This window comes from Scomber japonicus, chromosome 6, assembly GCF_027409825.1.
Source record: "Scomber japonicus isolate fScoJap1 chromosome 6, fScoJap1.pri, whole genome shotgun sequence".
In the NCBI taxonomy this organism is placed as follows: Eukaryota; Metazoa; Chordata; class Actinopteri; order Scombriformes; family Scombridae; genus Scomber; species Scomber japonicus.
Genome location: NC_070583.1, coordinates 37,594,198 through 37,614,746, shown reverse-complemented (window position 1 = coordinate 37,614,746; position 20,549 = coordinate 37,594,198). Strand labels below are relative to the sequence as shown.

At 40.2% G+C, this 20,549-nt stretch overlaps 2 protein-coding genes across 2 annotated transcripts; both read left to right on the top strand.

The window, feature by feature from the left end:
• Positions 1 to 4,663: 4,663 nt before the first annotated feature.
• On the top strand, positions 4,664 to 7,870 carry LOC128360035 (P2Y purinoceptor 14-like). The gene is made up of 4 exons (XM_053320347.1): positions 4,664 to 4,667; positions 5,375 to 5,517; positions 6,860 to 7,119; positions 7,219 to 7,870. Exons 1-4 carry the CDS (start codon positions 4,664 to 4,666, stop codon positions 7,868 to 7,870), a joined length of 1,059 nt encoding a protein of 352 aa, XP_053176322.1.
• Positions 7,871 to 10,632: 2,762 nt separating this feature from the next.
• Positions 10,633 to 11,939, top strand: LOC128360034 (G-protein coupled receptor 87-like). Its single transcript, XM_053320346.1, has 3 exons — positions 10,633 to 10,758; positions 10,847 to 11,106; positions 11,351 to 11,939. The coding sequence occupies exons 1-3, from the start codon at positions 10,633 to 10,635 to the stop codon at positions 11,937 to 11,939; spliced, it is 975 nt and encodes a 324-aa protein (XP_053176321.1).
• Positions 11,940 to 20,549: the final 8,610 nt, after the last annotated feature.

Genomic DNA, 20,549 nt, shown 5'->3' with positions numbered 1-20,549 from the left:
AATTCTGACATTTTTAAATGTGACAATTGTCTGTCATGTTGGGTTTGTTTAGATTAAAGCTCTGAAATATGTTATACACAGGTTACATTTTTTTTGTCTTGCATTCCTCAGGTCATAATACCCAATACTGCAGTTACTCCACCATGGCAGACTGGCAGATGCTGTGTGATGGAAGGAATAACACCAGGAGCTACTCTCCAGACTCTCCGTCCTGTCCTCATCATGTCCTCATCACGTCCTCATCAGTGGCTTTGAGCACAGCAGGCCACAAAAGCAGACAAACCATACTGAATTACACTTTGCATGCTGCTACTTTGTCACTACTGATCATAAACCTTACATGGTGTCATTATTGTCATTGTTTCTGAATTTGATTTGCTTTTGATCTGTTGTCTTATATGTTTGTTATAAACTGAAGGGGCAGTAAACCACATTTGAGATGTTAAAACAGAACTGTAATACATCAATGTGTATGACAGTGGAGTTTTGTTTTCATTTTAACTTCAGTGTAGAGTGTACAGATACAGATACAATTGACCTTTTTTTTGTCCAGATGGTTACAGCAAGAAGAGAAAGGTGATGTATACCTATAAAAAATGTAGTATTTATGATTGTTTTCTGGAATTGACTGTGCAATACTGCTCACCAATAAACTTGACATGATTTGAGGTTATATTCATGCTTCATCCATTTCAACATTATCCTTTGTAACACTGTAGATAACACTGGCTTAGTCCACTACTGCTTAGAGAGTGTAATTCAATCACTGACCATACACAAGTGAAATGTAAATTGGTGTACTGTTTACCACAAAGCAGAAAACTTATGGTGTTTCACAATTCGGTTATTAGTGAATGAAGCAGATCCACACATCATTTTTTGAAGAATATTTGTTTACTCATTAATGAACAATAGGCTAAACAATAACTTCTGAACATGAATTATTATAAATGATTAATTAAACATGTTAGGAGTCTACTGAACAGGACTGAGTTGCCTTTGATCTCTAAATGATGCATGTTCCTGTAAATGTGGGGTGCATGTTGCTGCAGATGTCAGAGGTAGGTATGGCATGGCAGTTGAGCATCATGATGGCCCTGCTGCATCATCAGAGCATCAGAAACCAGCCCTGGCCTCAGGTCCAAAAAACTCTTTCCCGGGTCAAGTCTTGAAGCAGGCTCTGTAAAAGATGAACACCACGTACACTGAAAAGTAAATCATGATGTAGACACACTGGAAAAACTGGCGTTTCACACTATGTTGATATTTTACAATTGACTTCAAATGGATAGGAAACACAGATGATACAAACCTCTATTTCTAATCATCATCTGAGCAGCTCACACCGGCTCCTCTGAGGAGGCAGACACTCTGCAGCTGCCTCAGCAGACATGATGCTGCTACTGCTGCCCTTACCAAAACCAAAATCAAACTATCAGTTATGAAGAGAGCAGCAACAATTATAATATAACGTTATAGTTTTATGAGGAACAAACTTAGCATTAGCTACATTAGAGACAGTTGATGAACCAGACTCTGGCTACATTACACTAGCAACACGTCTTGGTCAATATTTTCACAATTGCACAAAAACCCAAATGTCTGTTTGCCAGCAGTGCTCATAAAACCCAACAGAAATGATCAATGTGAAGTTGTTAGCTTGGCTACTATGTTCAGCTTGTTAATTTTCAACTACTAGCAGTTAGCTAACGTTAGCATCGGAAAGCTAATAACTGTTACACTACTTTAGAAATACGTTACTAATACGTTACTCTCGCTTGTATTACTTACTTCGTTACTTGACGTCACAACGGTCCGTTGTGTCCTGAGTCAGCTGTTTCATCACGGATGGAAAGTGCTTCACTGAAAACAGGCAGGTAGAGGAGGAGGAGCGGACGGAGAGCGAGGGGAGGCGAGCGGAAAGGAGGGGGTGTACCCCTTAGCTAGTTTTGTTTTGGTTGCACGCAGTCCAGAGCTGCGACGTCTAGCGGTGAAATTCAAATCGCATTTAGCCCCTTTAACTTCTTATTTTAATAATGAACTTTACCCCAAATCAACTGTAATACTCAACATTACTTTTAAACATATTCCATCATTTCTTGTCCTGCATTTATGCATTTTAATCTTTTACACTTAATTCATATTTATATCTTTTATAAAGTCTTTTTAAGCCTGGCACGTCTCTCTCCGCCTGAGCGCGCGCACACCTCCAAACAAAATGCCGGCGTCGCCATGGCAACGGACAGAAAAAAAGTCCGTGAAGTTATCCTGAGCAGTTTTGTCCCCAAAAAATAAAAAACACGAGTGTAAAAGATCGACGAGTTTCATGTCTGGTGCTGGATTATAGAGACAGTCTGTCATCAGATGCTTCTCACATCACGTTACTGTAAACTCACATCACGTTACTGTGAACTCACATCACGTTACTGTAAACTCACATCACGTTACTGTAAACTCACAACACGTTACTGTAAACTCACAACACGTTACTGTAAACTCACATCACGTTACTGTGAACTCACATCACGTTACTGTGACCTCACATCACGTTAAACTCACATCACGTTACTGTAAACTCACATCACGTTACTGTAAACTCACATCACGTTACTGTAAACTCACAGAAACACTGAAATGTGCTGCTCGTCTTTGATCGTGTCGTTTTTTACTCCGCAGCTCGGTAAACACTGCAGGTTTAAACAGCTGCTTTAATGTATAAAAATAGTGACTTAATGTTCTTTCAGTTTTCTTTCATAAGATGTGAAAAAACTGTGTAGTAAACACACACATCCGCAGCTCCCAATGCAGGTGGATCCCAGTCTACCTGCATTGGGAGCTGCAGCTTTTACAGATTTAGTTATTTGGTCCAGTTCCTGCTTTCTTACTCTGGATGTGAGTCTACCACTCAATTTTATTTTATAAGATGTGAAATTCTTAAAGCTCTGTGTCAAAACGTGGCACTTTATAGTCAACAGGATAATATTTTAGTAGTTGATTTTTTTTATTAAAAAAGAATAGATTGTTGTCCATTTAAATGGTTGAGCTCAGAAATAAAAATGATGTTGTGAGGGGTCAGTTATTTCAAGACTGTTTATGTTTATTATTGTTGGTATTTCATATTGTGAATTTAGAGACCCCCCTGATTTATTTTTGTGTGTAATTCTGTTCATTTAATGGTTTCATTTACAATGCATTTAGTTCAGTAATGAGTTGCGCGCTTTTTGAGTTCCGCCACCAGGTGGTGCTGCTGAGGCATCAAGAGACAATATGTTTAATGCGGCAAGAGAAGATGAAAACGTAGTTCAGAGTTGTTGTTGTAACCAGCATGAGAGCTGACATGCTAGTTGCTTTAGCAGCTGAGGACACAGAGGTGGACTGTAAAGTTATTGTTTCCTACTTTATATTGTGGAAAATAAATAAAAGACACTGTGAGAGACAGTCTGGCTTGTGAATTCATCCTGAGCTGCAACAGTGTTTTAGTAGCTTTTAGTGGTTTGATATGAATGGAAGTGATTGTGTTAAATCAGCTGTGATATCGTCTCATATCGATTGCTGCCTACTGAATCATGTTGTGACAGACTTTGTGATATCAGCAAACATCGAATTGTTGTTCATTTAATTGATATAATATTGTATCGTGAAAAAACTTGTGATTTACGCCCCTAATGTTTGGTGTCACCAAACACTTTTTGCATCAGCTGATGTCATTTGTTGTAATTTTTTGTCTGAACATGTTGAAACCTGCAATGTTCACCTTCAAGTTAATTTGATTCTCAACCATATATGAATTCACACATATTGTGGAGTGAATCGTTGTCCGGTGTCAAACATAGCCTACATATGAGCAAAAAAAAGTGAACACGCAATAAATATATAAAAACAACAATAAACACATAACTCTGCATCCAAAATAAATTGAAACCTTGTTCTAACTTTTAAGGCCTTTGCTTTGTTTATGTTACTTTAACACAGCATATTCTTCTTATGACAAAGAAGCAACAGCAGTGAACATTGTGTCTGTTTGTGTGGGTGTCATGTTTTGTTTTCATGTTTTGTTTTTTGACTTGCAAATGACCATCATGATCAGCTTTGCTGCACAAAACTGTTAGTCAGAACCACACCTGATATCCCACCTCCACAACAGGAACACAGACAGGTGAGTGCTGCACGTAACTTTATACTTGAACAAACTAATTAATCTAAAATTTGGAAATAGGCTGAAGGGAAGACTTTGATTCAACAATTTAAAATGAATAACTACCTGAAAGTATGTAAAGGTTCAATGAGAGTATTAAGAAGTCCTGTGAAGCTGTACTGTATGTTTTGCTCGTCTGGGGTCTAACGGTGTCTACTATAGAGAGAAGTAATCCTCCAGACTGATTGATGATATTCATCCTCATTCTGCTGAACAGGTTGGCAGAGTTTTAGTAGAAGGTGGATTCTCTGATTATAATCCTGTATATCCTTGGGATGGATGAGGGTGATGGTGGACCTCCTACTCTGTAAAATTGCTTGTTTCTATATCTCTCTGAATTTTGAAATTCCCTTCTCAAGAATGACAAGTGTTGAGTAAATATTTGCCTGTGATTGGCTTTGACCCTGATATTCTCACCCTAACCCTAACCAATCTGAGCAACCAAGGCAACTAGGAAAGGTATGAAATATGGGTGAGAACAAAATAAGGTGATACTTGATACTACATCACACCAGAAAGTCAAAACAAATGTGCAAGAAGCTTTAGCATGAGCCCACAAACCCAACTTCTATAGATGGAGTTTGCATCTCAGCCAACATAATGAGCAAAGCAGGATACTGGAAGTGTGCTAAAGTATAGTTGCAGCTAGATTTGAATAATGATTTTCATTGTGCGAGATACCTTTGGTACAATATTATAAACATCCTGCTTTCAGCCTCTTGATTCAGGATCAGACTCTGAATACTGTCTTACAGCTGCAGACATTACTGTAGGTAAACAGGCTTATTCTGACTGGCTGGAGATCAAGGTGTGGGTCACACTTCAAGCCAGTTAAGGTAAAGCTCTTTACTAATGCAGATTTTGTGCAAATAGCTTCAGAAACAGCTGGAGGTCAGAGGAGAATCTGGGCTGCAAGGAAAGATGATTCAGAGAAAACTAAACATCATATGGTGAATACAATATCACTGTTCATTATAATAAGCCAAAAAAGGAAATTACAGCCAACCACTTAATTTACAAGTCAAACTACAGAAGAAATCTGCAAGTTTCAAGTAACCGAAAACCTTTTCATGTGACATTGATGATGCTGTGTTGATTTGCTACCACCAGTTCCTGTGTTTCCAATGTTATTTAAATAATTTTCTTACACTTTACATATAACTGTCTTCCCTCTGTTAGAAACTCCAGAGACAATAATGGATGTGACCTCATCATCCAACCAGTCCTCAGCTAACACCCAGAGCCAAGTCAACAGTCAATGTGAACACATTGATAAATCAGGCCACCTCTTCTTTGCACTGGCCTACAGTCTGGTGTGTGTGGTGAGTTTCAAATATTCACATCACAGTCTGTTAACAAACATATTCATATAAAAGTAATACAAAAAGGATAACACTATACCAAATACCAATTGGGCTGAAAGAGGCCGGATAAATAAATCATATTTATAATAACCTAAATGAAATTTAATTTAAGAAAGGGTTAGGGTTTATGATTAGACTGACTAGCAGAAGGGAATTCATGTTCAAAATAAAAGAGAAACTGTATCCAGACCTTATAGAACTTATGAGAAGAGTGTCAGACAGTGTATTTAAGGTATTTAAGGTGTTTGCCATAACTGCATCTCATCTGGTGCTAAACCAAAGATAGAGGTCAGAGGTTAGGATCGATATCTTTGCTGTAAATGAGTGAAAAAGTTGTGAATATATCTATCCAGAATTTAGTTAATTTGTGACCTACCCAAACATATGACTGAGGTTGGCTGGCTCTTAGTTACATGATTCGAGCCAACCTGCTCTCAGACAGATGGAGCCTGTAGAGCACCCAAAACTGCCTGAACTCATCTCTGATGCATACTGATGGTGAAAGCACCTGTTTTGTTGCCCACTGCCAAGCTGAGCCTTACATCACTACCACCATCTCCTCTGATATGAGATGGGGAATCTGTCCTTTGAATATTCTCATATAGGAACCATACCAAGCTGTCACAGGCAGGGTTAACGTTCAGTAACTCATCTATCTAGACACAACCACACAAATGTGGTTTAACAAAGCTGACCTAAAACTTACTAAAAACAGGAAGTGAGGAAACACCATCATATCTCTCTAAATAAGTGATCAAATATTTCTTGAAGATAAGTGAAAAAGGGTCTAAAAGTCTAAAGGGAAGAGGGAACAAAGGTTTCGGGTTAGGGTTATTTTTTATTCTGAAACCCTCCTAAGACTGGATGTAAGTATAAGAGCAACTGCTTACTTCCTCTAAAGGGTGTCTATGTGGTAATATTGGTCTGAGTACAACTGATGAGTTGTATGTTGTCAGACCTGTTGTTACAATGCCGAAAATGTCTAGGGGAAGAGGGGAGTCTCAATTGGAATAACTGGAGGAAAAACAAGAGGAAAACTGAGGTAAAAGTAAAAAAACAAGGATTTATTTGACAATTTAGAAAAATCCAAAACTCAAACACAATAATCAATAATCATTTCACTCAGTGACTGATTAAGTATGTGGAGGTCTGAAGGTAGGGGGGTTTGAGATTCTCTCTCAATAGAAAAGTATGAATGTTTTTGAGGAAAGACTGATTCATTTATGATGTAGACCACAAAGACAAGTCAGTAAAATCACTGTTTTCTTCACCCTCTCATTCCTTGCTGTTTTTTCTCCAGGTGGGTTTGGTCCTCAACGGCTTCACCCTGAAGGTTTACTTCTGCTCAGCTCAGCGGCAGGTGTCCAGCATCATGATGGTCTACATGAAGAACCTGGCAGCCTCTGACTTCCTGCTCTGCCTCTGCCTCCCCTTCTATATAGCCAACTATGTCAGCAGCTCTCTCACCCTCCGCCTTGTTTACTGCACCTTTGCCTGCTGTGCCTTTTACCTCAACATGTACGCCAGCATCCTGTTCATGGGTTACATCGCCGCTGACAAGTAGGCTGGGTGGCTTTAGTCTTATTTGATCCAGGAAGCAACATCACCCCACCTTGTTGTCTGCTATGTTTTTAAAAAATCTGACTCTTCTCTGTCTAGGTATTTTAAAATCATCCATCCTTTAAGAATGTACTTCCTGCAGACAGTGAAGGCTGCCCGCATCATCTCCACAGTAACTTGGATTTTCCTCCTGGCTGTTGTGATCTCCTACATCACCCTGTGGCACCTCACCAAGCCAGAATTGACCTTTGTCCCTGACAAATGTGACGCCTTGGAAAGCCCCCAGGTCATTGTATTCTACAAAATCCTCCACATCTGCTCCACTGCCATCTTCCTGTTCGTCCTTGTCTGCATGATCTTCTTCTACTACAGTGTCTCCATCGTTGCGTTGCTGGCACAGCAGAGGCAGCCGCAATCCTCCAGCTCCAAAAGACATGTGAGGTCAAGCAGGAAACTGTTGGTGCTGGTCAGCATCTTCTGTGTTTGTTTTGTGCCCTACCACCTCTCTATTATTCCCAGTGCCTTACTGAAGAGGTATTGCTCCTTACGCCTGGTGTTGCACTACCTGATTGAAGGGACCATCTTACTGTCAGTCTTCAATGTCTGTCTGGATCCAGTCATCTACTTCTTCAGCTTTAAGGCCTTTCGGACAAATCTGAACTTGAAGCAGATGTTCAGCATGAACAAGCAAACACCAAGCACAGAAACAAGAAGGAAGGAGGGGCAGCTGAGCATCATCCACACCAACTGATGAACACCGTCCATCACACGACTTAAAAACAACAACAGCACAACTGCAGATGTGAGAAAAATAACACCAGCAGAAGCATATAGCTGTTTCACATTTAAATAACTCAAAATAAATGTGACATCCGTCGTGTATCAGAGGGTTGTCAAAAATCAGAGTGATGCAATGACTTGGGGAATTGAAGTGATTTATTGCAAGAGACCCAATATATTTGACCCAACCCCCTACTACTGGGGCGATCACAGATTATACAGATATAAATATGATTAACAAATGTAATGTAAGCATGGCATATTGCTCAGTACTATTTATAATTACATCAAAAATATAAGAAGAGATACATCTCTTTACAGATTACATTGAATTTTATGCTATTGATTAAGATTCTGATATTTACTGGGTGATTTCTGTTCTGACATCTCTAGCGTTTCGAGGTCCATGATAGAGTGTAGTTTATTTCTGACACTGAGCTAATGATTTTAATTTGGATTGATGAATTGATCATTGCTCAGCTCTAGAGTTAAATTGACTTATTGATCAGTTGGTTTAGCTTGCCTTTCCCCTTAATAGGTAGCTCAGTAACGTCATCCATGAGCAAATTAATCTCATGTATAATGTGTTATTGAATGCATAAAAAGCTGTTTTGGTGTGTCTTATGTGTATGTAGATATATTCAGTGCTTATTAAAAGTTCATTGTTATTCCCCAAATGTGGTTGTTTTGCCTGGTTCATGTTTTCCATCAGTGAAACTGGTTTGAGGTGAAGTTTGTGTGCAAGATTATGAAAAAACATGTGATCATTTGTTAAACAAAACAGCCTCCATATAGTTAACTGAGTCATATTTGAGTCACGCAGGCTCAAATATGACTCAGTGGGGGCTGTGGGGATGATGCAATATGTGAGTTTTTAACCTTCCTGTTGTATTCCCATCTACTGTGCTACTTTTGGTCTGGTTTGACTGTTCATAAAGCAGAAGGTACATGTTATGTATATGTCGATGGATATTATAGACTGATACGTCAAAGTTAAGACATGATATTACTATGTAACGGCCTTTTAGATGCTCAATGATGTCTTATATGTTGTTGGTTAGGGGTCACAAAAGGTCAATTTATACACTGAGGTCAAGTTTTAACAAAATAATGCATTTCCACATTTTCATTCAGATAACCTGAGGTGAGAGGTCTATGAGAATGGCAATAGCAGATTTTACCTCAACCAAATTTAGCTTAACTTTGGAGTGTTATTTATCCTCCTTCCTGACAGGTATTGATGACATAGTTGGTACCAATAGATGCTTTAGTTTCATATGATACCAGTATGTAATATTCAGCTTTTAAACTCAGCCCGCTACAGCTTCCTGTACAGTCATGCAGGCATCAGAGGGTTTATGTATGTATACATTCATAAACCCATATGTATGTGCCTGCAGGTGGGTTTTGAAAAAGCATCTGAGCAGCAGTATCACACAATAACCACAGATCAGTTCTTCCTGTCCTTTGAAAGCTGCACAGAAGGAAACATCAAACCAGTTTCTATCTGAGACCTTCACTGACAGGCTGACAGGTGAGCGCTGCATGTATCTAACTTCTTTGTGCTTCTAATATTATGTTGAAATTTGATTTATTTTTAAAAAATGATTTAAATTAACATGTTTTCCAAGACAAACTTAACATAAGAAACAGTTTTAAACAACTGCGGGCACAGAGTTTACAAGTCGTTAAACACAGTTCATGTTTCATAGATAATAAGTTATGTGCAAGGTTTTTATTTTATTGGTTTATTTAACAGGGATCATACAGATACACACTGTTACCTATAGTTAAACAATGCAACAGATGTCATGTATATAAAGCACGTAACTGAAGCCAATTTGCATTTCCTTGGTTCAGCTTTTAAAACTATGCTCAAAGTAACATAAAAAGAATAAAAAGAACAGGACAGATAAAATAGACTGTGTATGAAAAGAATGTATGAGGACCATTTTTGAGGCTTGTGGTACAACCAATTTTAAATTAAACACTGCTGGTGTGAACCAGTTTACAGCGTGTAGAGACGTGTGAAATGTGGTAATTTTTTCGGAAGTGCTTCATGCGTCACATCATCAAACCCTTTTTAAAAATAATCTTAGAGTACTCCTCCCACAGAGAACCATGGTAGCCTTGTGGTTACTGTGTCTGCTACGTGTCTGCAAGTTAAGAAAATCATTCATGTTCTCTCAGTCATTTAGGAAGGGCCAGTTGTACATTTGGGTGGACCCAGCCTCATTCGGGTCACTATCAACGTCACGCTTGCTATATTTCCACCACAGCTCAACAGGGAAACACTAAGAGGGAATTTGATGCTAAAAAGACTGTAAATGTGTCAGATATCACTGATATGACTAACTCAGACTGCTGAAGCTCAATAGTAGTTGATCATCTACTTTAAATGACTGTGTGGACACACTGTGGATACAGTCCTCCATCACTTTACATTGAAAGCACATTTGAAGGAGATCTGTTAATAGTCAATATGAACAGGAAGAATGATTACAGAGAGGAAAACCTCTTTCACTGTTTATATGGACACCTGACTGCTGGTTTAAGAGACACAAGGCACCTGGACCTCCTTTAGACTGAATACAAAAGGCTTCTTCCAGCCAAACATTTGTAACAATATAGTCAGCTGATGGTTCAGTAGGATATATAATTAATGTGTCAAACTGTATTTAACAGTATAAAGATGATAGATTTGTGTTCTGTCTTCTTAGAACCTCCACAAACATGGATGAGCTGGTAGGAGTGGGAGTGACCTCAGTTACCAACCAGACTGATGATATCAATCAATGTGATCAGACAGACACAAAGGCTCATCTCTTCTTCATGCCGGTCTACAGTCTGGTGTTTGTAGTGAGTGTCAAATATTCAGATTCACATTCCCTCCTCCTCCTCTGTCTGCCAATCAGCACACATGTCAATCTCTGTTTCCTGTTTCCAGGTGGGTTTGGTCCTCAACAGTCTCACCCTGAAGGGTTACTTCTGCTCAGCTCAGCAGCAGGTGTCCAGCATCATGATGGTCTACCTGAGAAACCTGGCAGTCTCTGACTTCCTGCTCTGCCTCTGCCTTCCCCTCCGCATCATCAAGTACATCAGCAGCTCCGTCACCTTCCAACTGGTTTACTGCAACTTTGCCGTCTTTGGATTGTACCTCAACATGTACGCCAGCATCCTGTTCATGGGTTACATCGCTGCTAACAGGTAGGTAACAAAAATATGCTTTTTTGTAGATGTTTTGATACTTTATTATCTGTTTTATATGCATCCACATGATATTGACTGAAATGGTCAAGTCCTCGTATCACTGCAGGAGTAAAGTCCAAAGTCTTGTCATCTCTCGAAACAATATTGGAATCATCATTCCTCATGATATCTGTGGTTTAACTATTAGTATCACTTATACTCAGTGAAATTATCTGCTGATGCCTGCCTCTCCTCTCTCCAGGTATCTGAAGATCATCTATCCTTTAGGAAATCACTTCCTGCGGACAGTTCAGGCTGCCCGCATCATCTCCACGGTAACCTGGGTGTTCGTGCTGGCCCCAGTGATCTTGTACGTCACCCTGTCACTCCTCACACAGGAAGCTCCGACTGTTGTCCCTGACAGGTATGAAAGCTTTCACAGCTCCCAGGTCCATGTATTCTACAAAATCATCCACATCTCCTCCTGCATCACCTTCCTGGTTGCCCTGGTCTCTCTGATCTTCTTCTACCACAGCGCCTCCCGCAGTGTGTTGCAGGCACAGCAGAGACAGCTGGCATCCTCCAGCTGCAAGAAGCTCAGGAGGTCACGCAGGAAAATGTTGGTGCTGGTCAGCGTCTTCTGTGTTTGTTTTGTGCCTTGCCACCTGGTTCGCCTTCCCCACATCTTCCTACACAGGCAGTGCTCTTTGAGCAAAGTGTTTTACTACCTGAAGGAGCTGACCGTCCTGCTGTCAGTTCTTAATGTCTGCCTGGATCCGGTCGTCTACTTCTTCTTCTCTAAGGCGTTCCGGTCCCAGTTGAGCCATGCGCGTGCCAAGCAGGGGGAATGAAGGGCAGCTGAGAGCCACCAACAGTGAGACACTGCTCAGCACATCAGTGAGATAAACATAAGAAATCTAATGTTTGGATAGTTGAGCTAAGGACTTAAATAGAACCTATTATGGTCATTTCAGCTTTTAACTTCTATTTTTGGACCACCACTGTGCATGATTCACAGTTAAAAAAACTCCTTATTTATCTTCTACTGGTCCTTAATGCAGCCCCTCAGTTCAGCCTCTGACTGAAACAGGCTGTTTTAGCTCCTGTCTCTTTACAGATTACATTGATTTTTATGCTATTGATTAAGATTCTGATTCTGATTTACTGTGTGATTTCCATTCTGACATCTCGAGCATTTAGAGGTTTGTGATAGAGTGCAGTTTATTTCTGACGCTGAGCTAATGATTTTAATTTGGATTGATGAATTGATCATTGCTCAGCTCTAGAGTTAAATTGACTGATTGTTGGTTTAGCTTGTCTTTCACCCTAATAAGTAGCTCAATAAAATTATCCATGAGCTAATTCATCTCACGTATGATGTGTTTTTGAATACATAAAGAGCTATTTTGGTGTGGATTTATGTGTACTTAGATATATTCAGTGCTTATTAAAAGTCCATTGCAATTCCACAAATGTGGCTGCTTTGCCTGGTTCATGTTTTCCATCACATAACAAAAAATATGAAGGGAACAGTTAAATCACAGATCAGATCTTGATGAACGAATTATTCAAGTTGAAAATCTTTACTGATGTACAGTGTTTAATGACATAACAGTCAGTGAAAACCAAAAAGCTTTACTGCTGGAGTGGAGTGCCTCGGAGCTGAGCACCCGTGGCACTAATAAAACTAAAAATTAAAAGGAACAGAAGAAAACAGTTTGGTCCAACTCATTCTAAGGAAGTCGATATATGGTGCTGACAGTCTTCAGCAATGATCAGTGAGGAAGTGACGAACATGTAAAAATAAGTTGATCAGATATCAGCTCAGGTTTCCTGGAACTGAACGTCTTCACGTCTTCATTTCTCAAAACATCAACTTCCTGTTTAGATAAGATCCATGCCCTCTAACTACGAATTTAACAAGAAATCTATGTGTGTGTGTGTGTGTGTGTGTGTGTATGTGTGATGTGTGTCTGTTGTTTGTGTGGTGTGTGTCTGTGTGTGTGTGTGTGTGTGTGTGTGCAGATGATAAGGAGTACCACGTCTACATCTTGTACGCCAGGAACAGTGAGGAGGAACAGTTCGTTCTGTCGACTCTTCGCAGAGTTCTGGAGAACGAGCTCGGATACTCAGTGTGTATCTTTGATAGAGACAGTCTGCCTGGAGGGAGTAAGTACACACAAAGTACACACTCACTACACAAAGTACACACAAAGTACACACTCAATACACAAAGTACACACAAAGTACACACTCACTACACGCTCACTACACTCAGTACACACTCAGTACACACAAAGTACACACTCAATACACAAAGTACACAAAGTACACACTCGCTACACGCTCACTACACACTCAGTACAAACTCACTACACACTCAGTACACACTAAGTATACACAAAGTACACACTCACTACACACTCAGTACACAGAGTACACACTCAGTACACACTCAATACACACTCAGTACATTGAGGAAGTCCATATATGGTGCTCTCAGTCTTCAGCATTGATCAGTGAGGAAGTGACGAAGATGTAAAAATAAGTTGATCAGATATCAGCTCAGGTTTCCTGGAACTGAACGTCTTCATTTCTCAAAACATCAACTTCCTGTTTAGATAAGATCCATGACCTCTAACTACGAAATTAACAAGAAATCTATGTGTGTGTGTGTGTGGGGGGGGGGGGGGGGGGGGCGGGGTGGGGGGTGGGTGTGTGTGTGTGTGTGTGTGTGTGTGTGTGTGTGTGTGTCTGTGTGTGTCTGTGTCTGTGTGTGTGTGTGTGTGTGTGTGTGTGTGTGTCTGTGTCTGTGTCTGTGTGTCTCTGTGTGTGTGTGTGTGTGTGTGTGTGTGTGGGTATGCAGATGATAAGGAGTACGACGTCTACATCTCGTACGCCAGGAACAGTGAGGAGGAACAGTTCGTTCTGTCGACTCTTTGCAGAGTTCTGGAGAACGAGCTCGGATACTCAGTGTGTATCTTTGATAGAGACAGTCTATGGGAGGCCCTTTAGGGTGAAAACATTGACATGATGTGCAGACACGCACTGAAAATTTCCACACCCTCCCACCTTCTCACACAGCGGGATATAGGCTACTTAACGCTACGTAGCCCACAAAGACAAGTCAGTAAAATCACTGTTTTCTTCACCCTTTCATTCCTTGCTGTTTCTTCTCCAGGTGGGTTTGGTCCTCAACGGCTTCACCCTGAAGGTTTACTTCTGCCACATCACCCTGTGGCACCTCACCAAGCCAGAATTGACCTTTGTCCCTGACAAATGTGACACCTTGGAAAGCCCCCAGGTCATTGTATTCTACAAAATCATCCACATCTGCTCCACTGCCATCTTCCTGTTTGTCCTTGTCTGCATGATCTTCTTCTACTACAGCGCCTCCCGCAGTGTGTTGCAGGCACAGCAGAGCGTGGGATCCTCCAGCTGCCAGAAGCTCATGAAGTCAAACAGGAATGTTGGTGCTGGTCAGTGGCAACCACTGCAAGTGAGGGCGAAAACCCAGCTAAGCCAAGTGATTAGCGATTATCACATATAAAAATCTGTAAAATGTGTCAATTCATCACATCTGACACATGTAATAATTTGTCATGAGAAAATTAAACAATAATGGTAAAGACTATTCACCAAATGAGCAATGAGTGAAAACATAATTAAACAAGTTACTCTGAAATGCATTTCATATGATGAACCACATGTGTTTATATGTGAGTCTGTTACACAGAGACACGTTCTTATTAAGACCAGCCACTGAGATCAGTTTTTAAACATTTCCGTCACTACACTGAAGAACAATTCAACCAAACATTGAAGTGCACAGGCAGCAGGTTGTTTTGTAGTATGTCAGAGAAACTGGTTTGAGGTGAAGATTGTGTCCAAGATTATGAAAAGTACAGAATACGTGATCATTTGGTTAACAAGTGATCACGTATTCTAGCCTCCATCCAGTTCACTGAGTCACATCTGAGTGTGACCACAGTGTGGTGGAGTTCAGTGTAAGTGCTCACAGAAATTGTCAGCATAGTGGCAGGAACATATTTCAAGTGTTTTTTACCTTTTCATACCACAAATTTAACCTAACTATTGCTTTTCTGCCCCGGCAGCTTAGCATCACATGATTGGTACCAATGGATTCATTATCTCATCTAGTTTCTCATGATGCCAACATATTGAGCTTCAAACCTGAGTCCAATATTGCCTTTTGTACAGCGCTGCAAGTAGGGTTTATAGTCAGTCACTGTTCCCCAAAACCCAAGATGATGTCGTCAAAGGTCTTTTTTGCCTGCAACCCAAATATGATCTGTTTAATGTCACAGAGGACAAATGAACCCAAACATATTCACATTTGAGAAGCTGTGTCTGCAGGTGGGTTTTGGTGGGCCAGTCTGAGATCAAAGTCTCAGCCTGATTTTTATACCAATTTCTCGACTGCAGCTGAGCTAATGTGATGTTAAGTGACATAGCAACAGTTCCAGTAAAACATTTTTTTCTTTTGTGATCCTCTAACAAGCAACAAACAAAAAAATAGGAAATGATAAAGCATCATCTGAGCAGCAGTATCACACAGTGACCACAGATCAGTTCTTCCTGTTCTTTGAAAGCTGCACAGAAGGAAACATCAAAGCAGTTTCTATCTGAGACCTTCACTGACAGACTGACAGGTGAGCGCTGCATGAATCTCACTTCTTTGTGCTTCTAATATTATGTTGAAATTTTATTTATTTAAAAAAAAATGATATAAATTCATACGTTTTCCAAGACAAACTTAACATAAGAAACAGTTTTAAACAACTGCGGGCACAGAGTTTACAAGTTAACCATAGTTCATGTTTCATAGATAATAAGTTATGTGCAAGGTTTTTATTTTATTGGTTTATTTAACAGGGATCATACAGATAAACACTGTTACCTATAGTTAAACAATGCAACAGATGTCATGTATATAAAGCACGTAACTAAAGCCAATTTGCATTTCCTTGGTTCAGCTTTTAAAACTATGCTCAAACTAACATAAAAAGGATAAAAAGAGCAGGACAGATAAAATAGACTGTGTATGAACAGAATGTATGAGGACCATTTTTGAGGCTTGTGGTACAACCAATTTGCAAAGTTGAAGTGACGTTTTCACGCAGTTAATTTGAGCACACTGCTGGTCTGAACCAGTTTACAGCATGTAGAAAAGTGTGAACTGTGGGCTTTTTTTTCGGAAGTACTTCATGCATCTCATCATCAAACCCTTTTTAAAAATAATCTTAGCGTACTCCTCCCACAGAGAACCATGGTAGCCTTGTGGTTACTGCATCTGCTACGTGTCTGCAAGTTAAGAAAATGTTTGTTCTCTCAGTCATTTAGGAAGGGCCAGTTGTACATTTGGGTGGGACCAGCCTCATTAGGGTCACCATCAACATCACGCTTGCTATATTTCCACCACAGCTCAACAGGAAACACTAAGAGGGAATTTGATGCTAAAAAGACTGTAAATGTGTCAGATATCACTGATATGACTAACTCAGACTGATGAAGCTCAATAGAAGCTGATCATCTACTTTAAATGACTGTGTGGAAACACTGTGGATACAGTCCTCCATCACTTTACATTGAAAGCACATTTGAAGGAGATCTTTCAATAGTCAGTATGAACAAGAGGAATGATTACAGAGGAAAACCTCTTTCACTGTTTATATGGACACCTGACTGCTGGTTTAAGAGACACAAGACACCTGGACTTCCTTTAGACTGAATACAAAAGGTTTCTTCCAGCCAAACATTTGTAACAATATAATCAGCTGATGGTTCAGTAGGATATATAATTAATGTGTCAAACTGTATTTAACAGTATAAAGATGATAGATTTGTGTTCTGTCTTCTTAGAACCTCCACAAACATGGGTGACCTGGTAGGAGTGGGAGTGACCTCAGTTACCAACCAGACCGCTGATGATGATATCAATCAATGTGATCACAGAGACACAAAGGCTCACCTCTTCTTCATGGTGGTCTACACTCTGGTGTTTGTAGTGAGTGTCAAATATTCAGATTACAGTCACATTCCCTCCTCCTCCTCTGTCTGCCAATCAGCACACATGTCAATCTGTGTTTCCTCTCCAGGTGGGTTTGGTCCTAAACAGTCTCACCCTGAAGGTTTACTTCTGCTCAGCTCAGCAGCAGGTGTCCAGCATCATGATGGTCTACCTGAGAAACCTGGCAGTCTCTGACTTCCTGCTCTGCCTCTGCCTTCCCCTCCGCATCATCAACTACATCAGCAGCTCTGTCACCTTCCGCCTGGTTTACTGCAACATTGCCGTCTCCGGATTGTACCTTAACATGTACGCCAGCATCCTGTTCATGGGTTACATCGCTGCTAACAGGTAGATAACAAACCATGCTGATTCTTAGCACACTTGTTATGATGCTTTGTCTGTTTTAATATGCCTGCATATTATCTTTATACTGACACTTTTCACATAGAGCACATCTAGACTGTACTCTTTAGTTTACAGACATCCAACATTACATAAGTGAAAAAAGGTAGACCTTGAAATTTTGTTTTATGTGGGAGTTGAAGGATATAACCTGACCAAAGATAACTCTTAGGGTCCTCATGGTGGTGCTGGAGACTAGAGTAATGCCATCCAGAAAAGTTATATCATTAGATAATGTGTTTCTAAGGTGGAGCCAAGCACCATACAGTCAGTTAAGTAGCAGAGAGTTGCAGCTCATCCAGGTCTTCATGTGTAACTGATTGGACTCATCTGGCTTCATTGATAAATATAATAGGATGCCATCTGCATAATAATTAACATTTATGAGTGTTTATGGATAATATTACCTAAAGGAAACATATATAAAGTGAATAGTATTGGTCCAAGCACAGCACGTGAGCATGTCCAAACTGACAACGATCTGATATATAGGACTTAAACCAGCTTAACAGTACGTGGCCTTATTTACATCTGAGAGAAGCCAAATGAATCTAATAAAGAAATAAATGCAGTGCTAAGGCTGGCATTATCCACGTTCACATGAATTCCTCAGATCCACCTATCTTAGCATGTTGGCTGTGCCCTGTTAGTGGAGAAAAAGGCTGGGGGCTACAGGAGTCCCAAAAATTATTCAGAGCTGTCGCGGTGCACATATATTGCACCCCAGTCCCTGTAAGGCTCACTAAGCTCACTGTCCCCAGACTCTGTGTCAGTCCCAGAGTCAAACAAAGCATCATCTTCTGTTCCCTCCAGTGGAAAAACAACAAAGTTGTGTGCTCATACTGTGTGCCTCTGACACGGCTCAATAACAGCTGCTCATCTGTGGCTTCAACATCTGCTGCTGTCAGTCGGGTCTGTAAATACGGAAACATCACAGCTACTAGTGTCTGAAATACTTCTGATCAACACACTGAATCAGCACACACCTGCTTTTATTTTCTATTTTTCTGTACAACATATAGCAGTAACGGGTCATAAATAGTCTATTTTCATGAACTGCCGAAACAGTTGTTTATAGAACGTTATAGTTATCATTCTTAGTGTGGACGACCTTTTACAGACCTATGATCATATCCAGATCCAACCTCTCTCTGTATTTCACTGGTGTATTGGACACACCCCACTTTTAAATGACAACAATTGTGTTTAAGGTGCGTCTTACACAGTTACATCTAAACTTTTATTCTTTGGCTTTTAGCTGTGTTTAATCTGTTTGCATTTGTTATCTGATATTTGGGGATTTTAAATTTGTCCTTAAACTTTGTTCTACTTGAATTTTTCTACTTTTCATAACCATCTACTATCTACATAAAGGTACTTATGCTTGTATGTGATTACATATGCCTGCCTTTGTAAAGCACATTGGTGCAGAATCTGTTTGCTTTTTAAAGTACTATAATAATGTGTTTGTCAAATTACTACAACAGTTCATGTGAGTTTATCTTCCCATACGCACAGACACAAAATACAAGCACTGCAAGCTAAAGTGGTCATAAGCTTTCTCCGTGTCCTCGTATCACTGCAGGAGTCCAAAGTCTAGTCCTCTCTAGAAACAATATTGGAATCATCATTCCTCATGAAATCTGTAGTTTAACTATTAGTATCACTTACATTCAGTGAAATTATCTGCTGAAGCCTGCCTCTCCTGTCTCCAGGTATCTGAAGATCATCGATCCTTTAGGAAATCACTTCCTGCGGACAGTTCAGGCTGCCCGCATAATCTCCACAGTAACCTGGGTTTTCCTGCTGGCCCCAGTGATCTCGTTTGTCAGCATGTCACTCCTCACACAGGAAGCTCCGACTGTTGTCCCTGACAGTTGTGAAAGCTTGCACAGCTCCCAGGTCCATGTATTCTACAAAATCATCCACATCTCCTCCTGCATCACCTTCCTGTTTGTCCTGGTCTCTCTGGTCTTCTTCTACCACAGCGCCTCCCGCAGTGTGTTGCAGGCACAGCAGAGGCAGCTGGCATCCTCCAGCTGCAAGAAGCTCAGGAGGTCACGCAGGAAAATGTTGGTGCTGGTCAGCGTCTTCTGCGTTTGTTTTGTGCCTTACCACCTGGTTCGCCTTCCCTACATCTTCCTACCCAGGCAGTGCTCTTTGAGCAAAGTGTTTTACTACCTGAAGGAGCTGAGCGTCCTGCTGTCAGTTCTTAATGTCTGCCTGGATCCGGTTGTCTACTTCTTCTTCTCTAAGGCGTTCCGGGCGCAGCTGACATCCACATTGCAAAGAGGGGAAATGAAGGGCAGCCAAGAGCCACCAAAAGTGAGACACTGCTCAGCACATCAGAGAGATAAACATAAGAAATCTAATATTTGGATCCAAACCAACAATGAACTGATGTAGAACTGTGTGTGCACCAAAGCTCATATATCTTATTCCTCTGTTGTTGTTAAAAAACTATTAAAAACATATCAGTGAGTGACATTGCTGCACTGGGGGACAAATCACCTCACTGACACGTTACATATTGGTGATTCATTTTATTCATTACTCATTACTCAGTTTATATTTTCCATGCTAAATTTTGAACTTTCATTTTTAGTTGAGCTAAGAACTTAAAGAGAACCTATTATGGTCATTTCAGCTTTAAACTTCTATTTTTGGACCACCACTGTGCATGATTCACAGTTCAAAAAACTCCTTATTTATCTTCTACCGGTCCTTAATGCAGCGCCTCAGTTCAGCCTCTGTCTGAAACAGGCTGTTTTAGCTCCTGTCTCTTTACAGATTACATTGATTTGTATGCTATTGATTAAGATTCTGATATTTACTGTGTGATTTCCATTCTGACATCTCTAGCATTTAGAGGTTTGTGATAGAGTGCAGTTTATTTCTGACGCTGAGCTAATGATTTTAATTTGGATTGAAAAATTGATCATTGCTCAGCTCTAGAGTTAAATTGACTTATTGTTGGTTTAGCTTGTCTTTCACCCTAATAAGTAGCTCAATAAAATTATCCATGAGC

Bases quoted from the DNA above. Each gene is read 5' to 3' on its own strand.
- LOC128360035 (XM_053320347.1), top strand. The intron at 5,518-6,859 runs GTGAGTTTCAAA...TTTTTTCTCCAG, and splicing joins CCTACAGTCTGGTGTGTGTG to GTGGGTTTGGTCCTCAACGG. The intron at 7,120-7,218 runs GTAGGCTGGGTG...TTCTCTGTCTAG, and splicing joins GGTTACATCGCCGCTGACAA to GTATTTTAAAATCATCCATC.
- LOC128360034 (XM_053320346.1), top strand. From the start codon at position 10,633: ATGGATGAGCTGGTAGGAGTGGGAGTGACCTCAGTTACCAACCAGACT. The intron at 10,759-10,846 runs GTGAGTGTCAAA...TCCTGTTTCCAG, and splicing joins TCTACAGTCTGGTGTTTGTA to GTGGGTTTGGTCCTCAACAG. The intron at 11,107-11,350 runs GTAGGTAACAAA...TCCTCTCTCCAG, and splicing joins GGTTACATCGCTGCTAACAG to GTATCTGAAGATCATCTATC.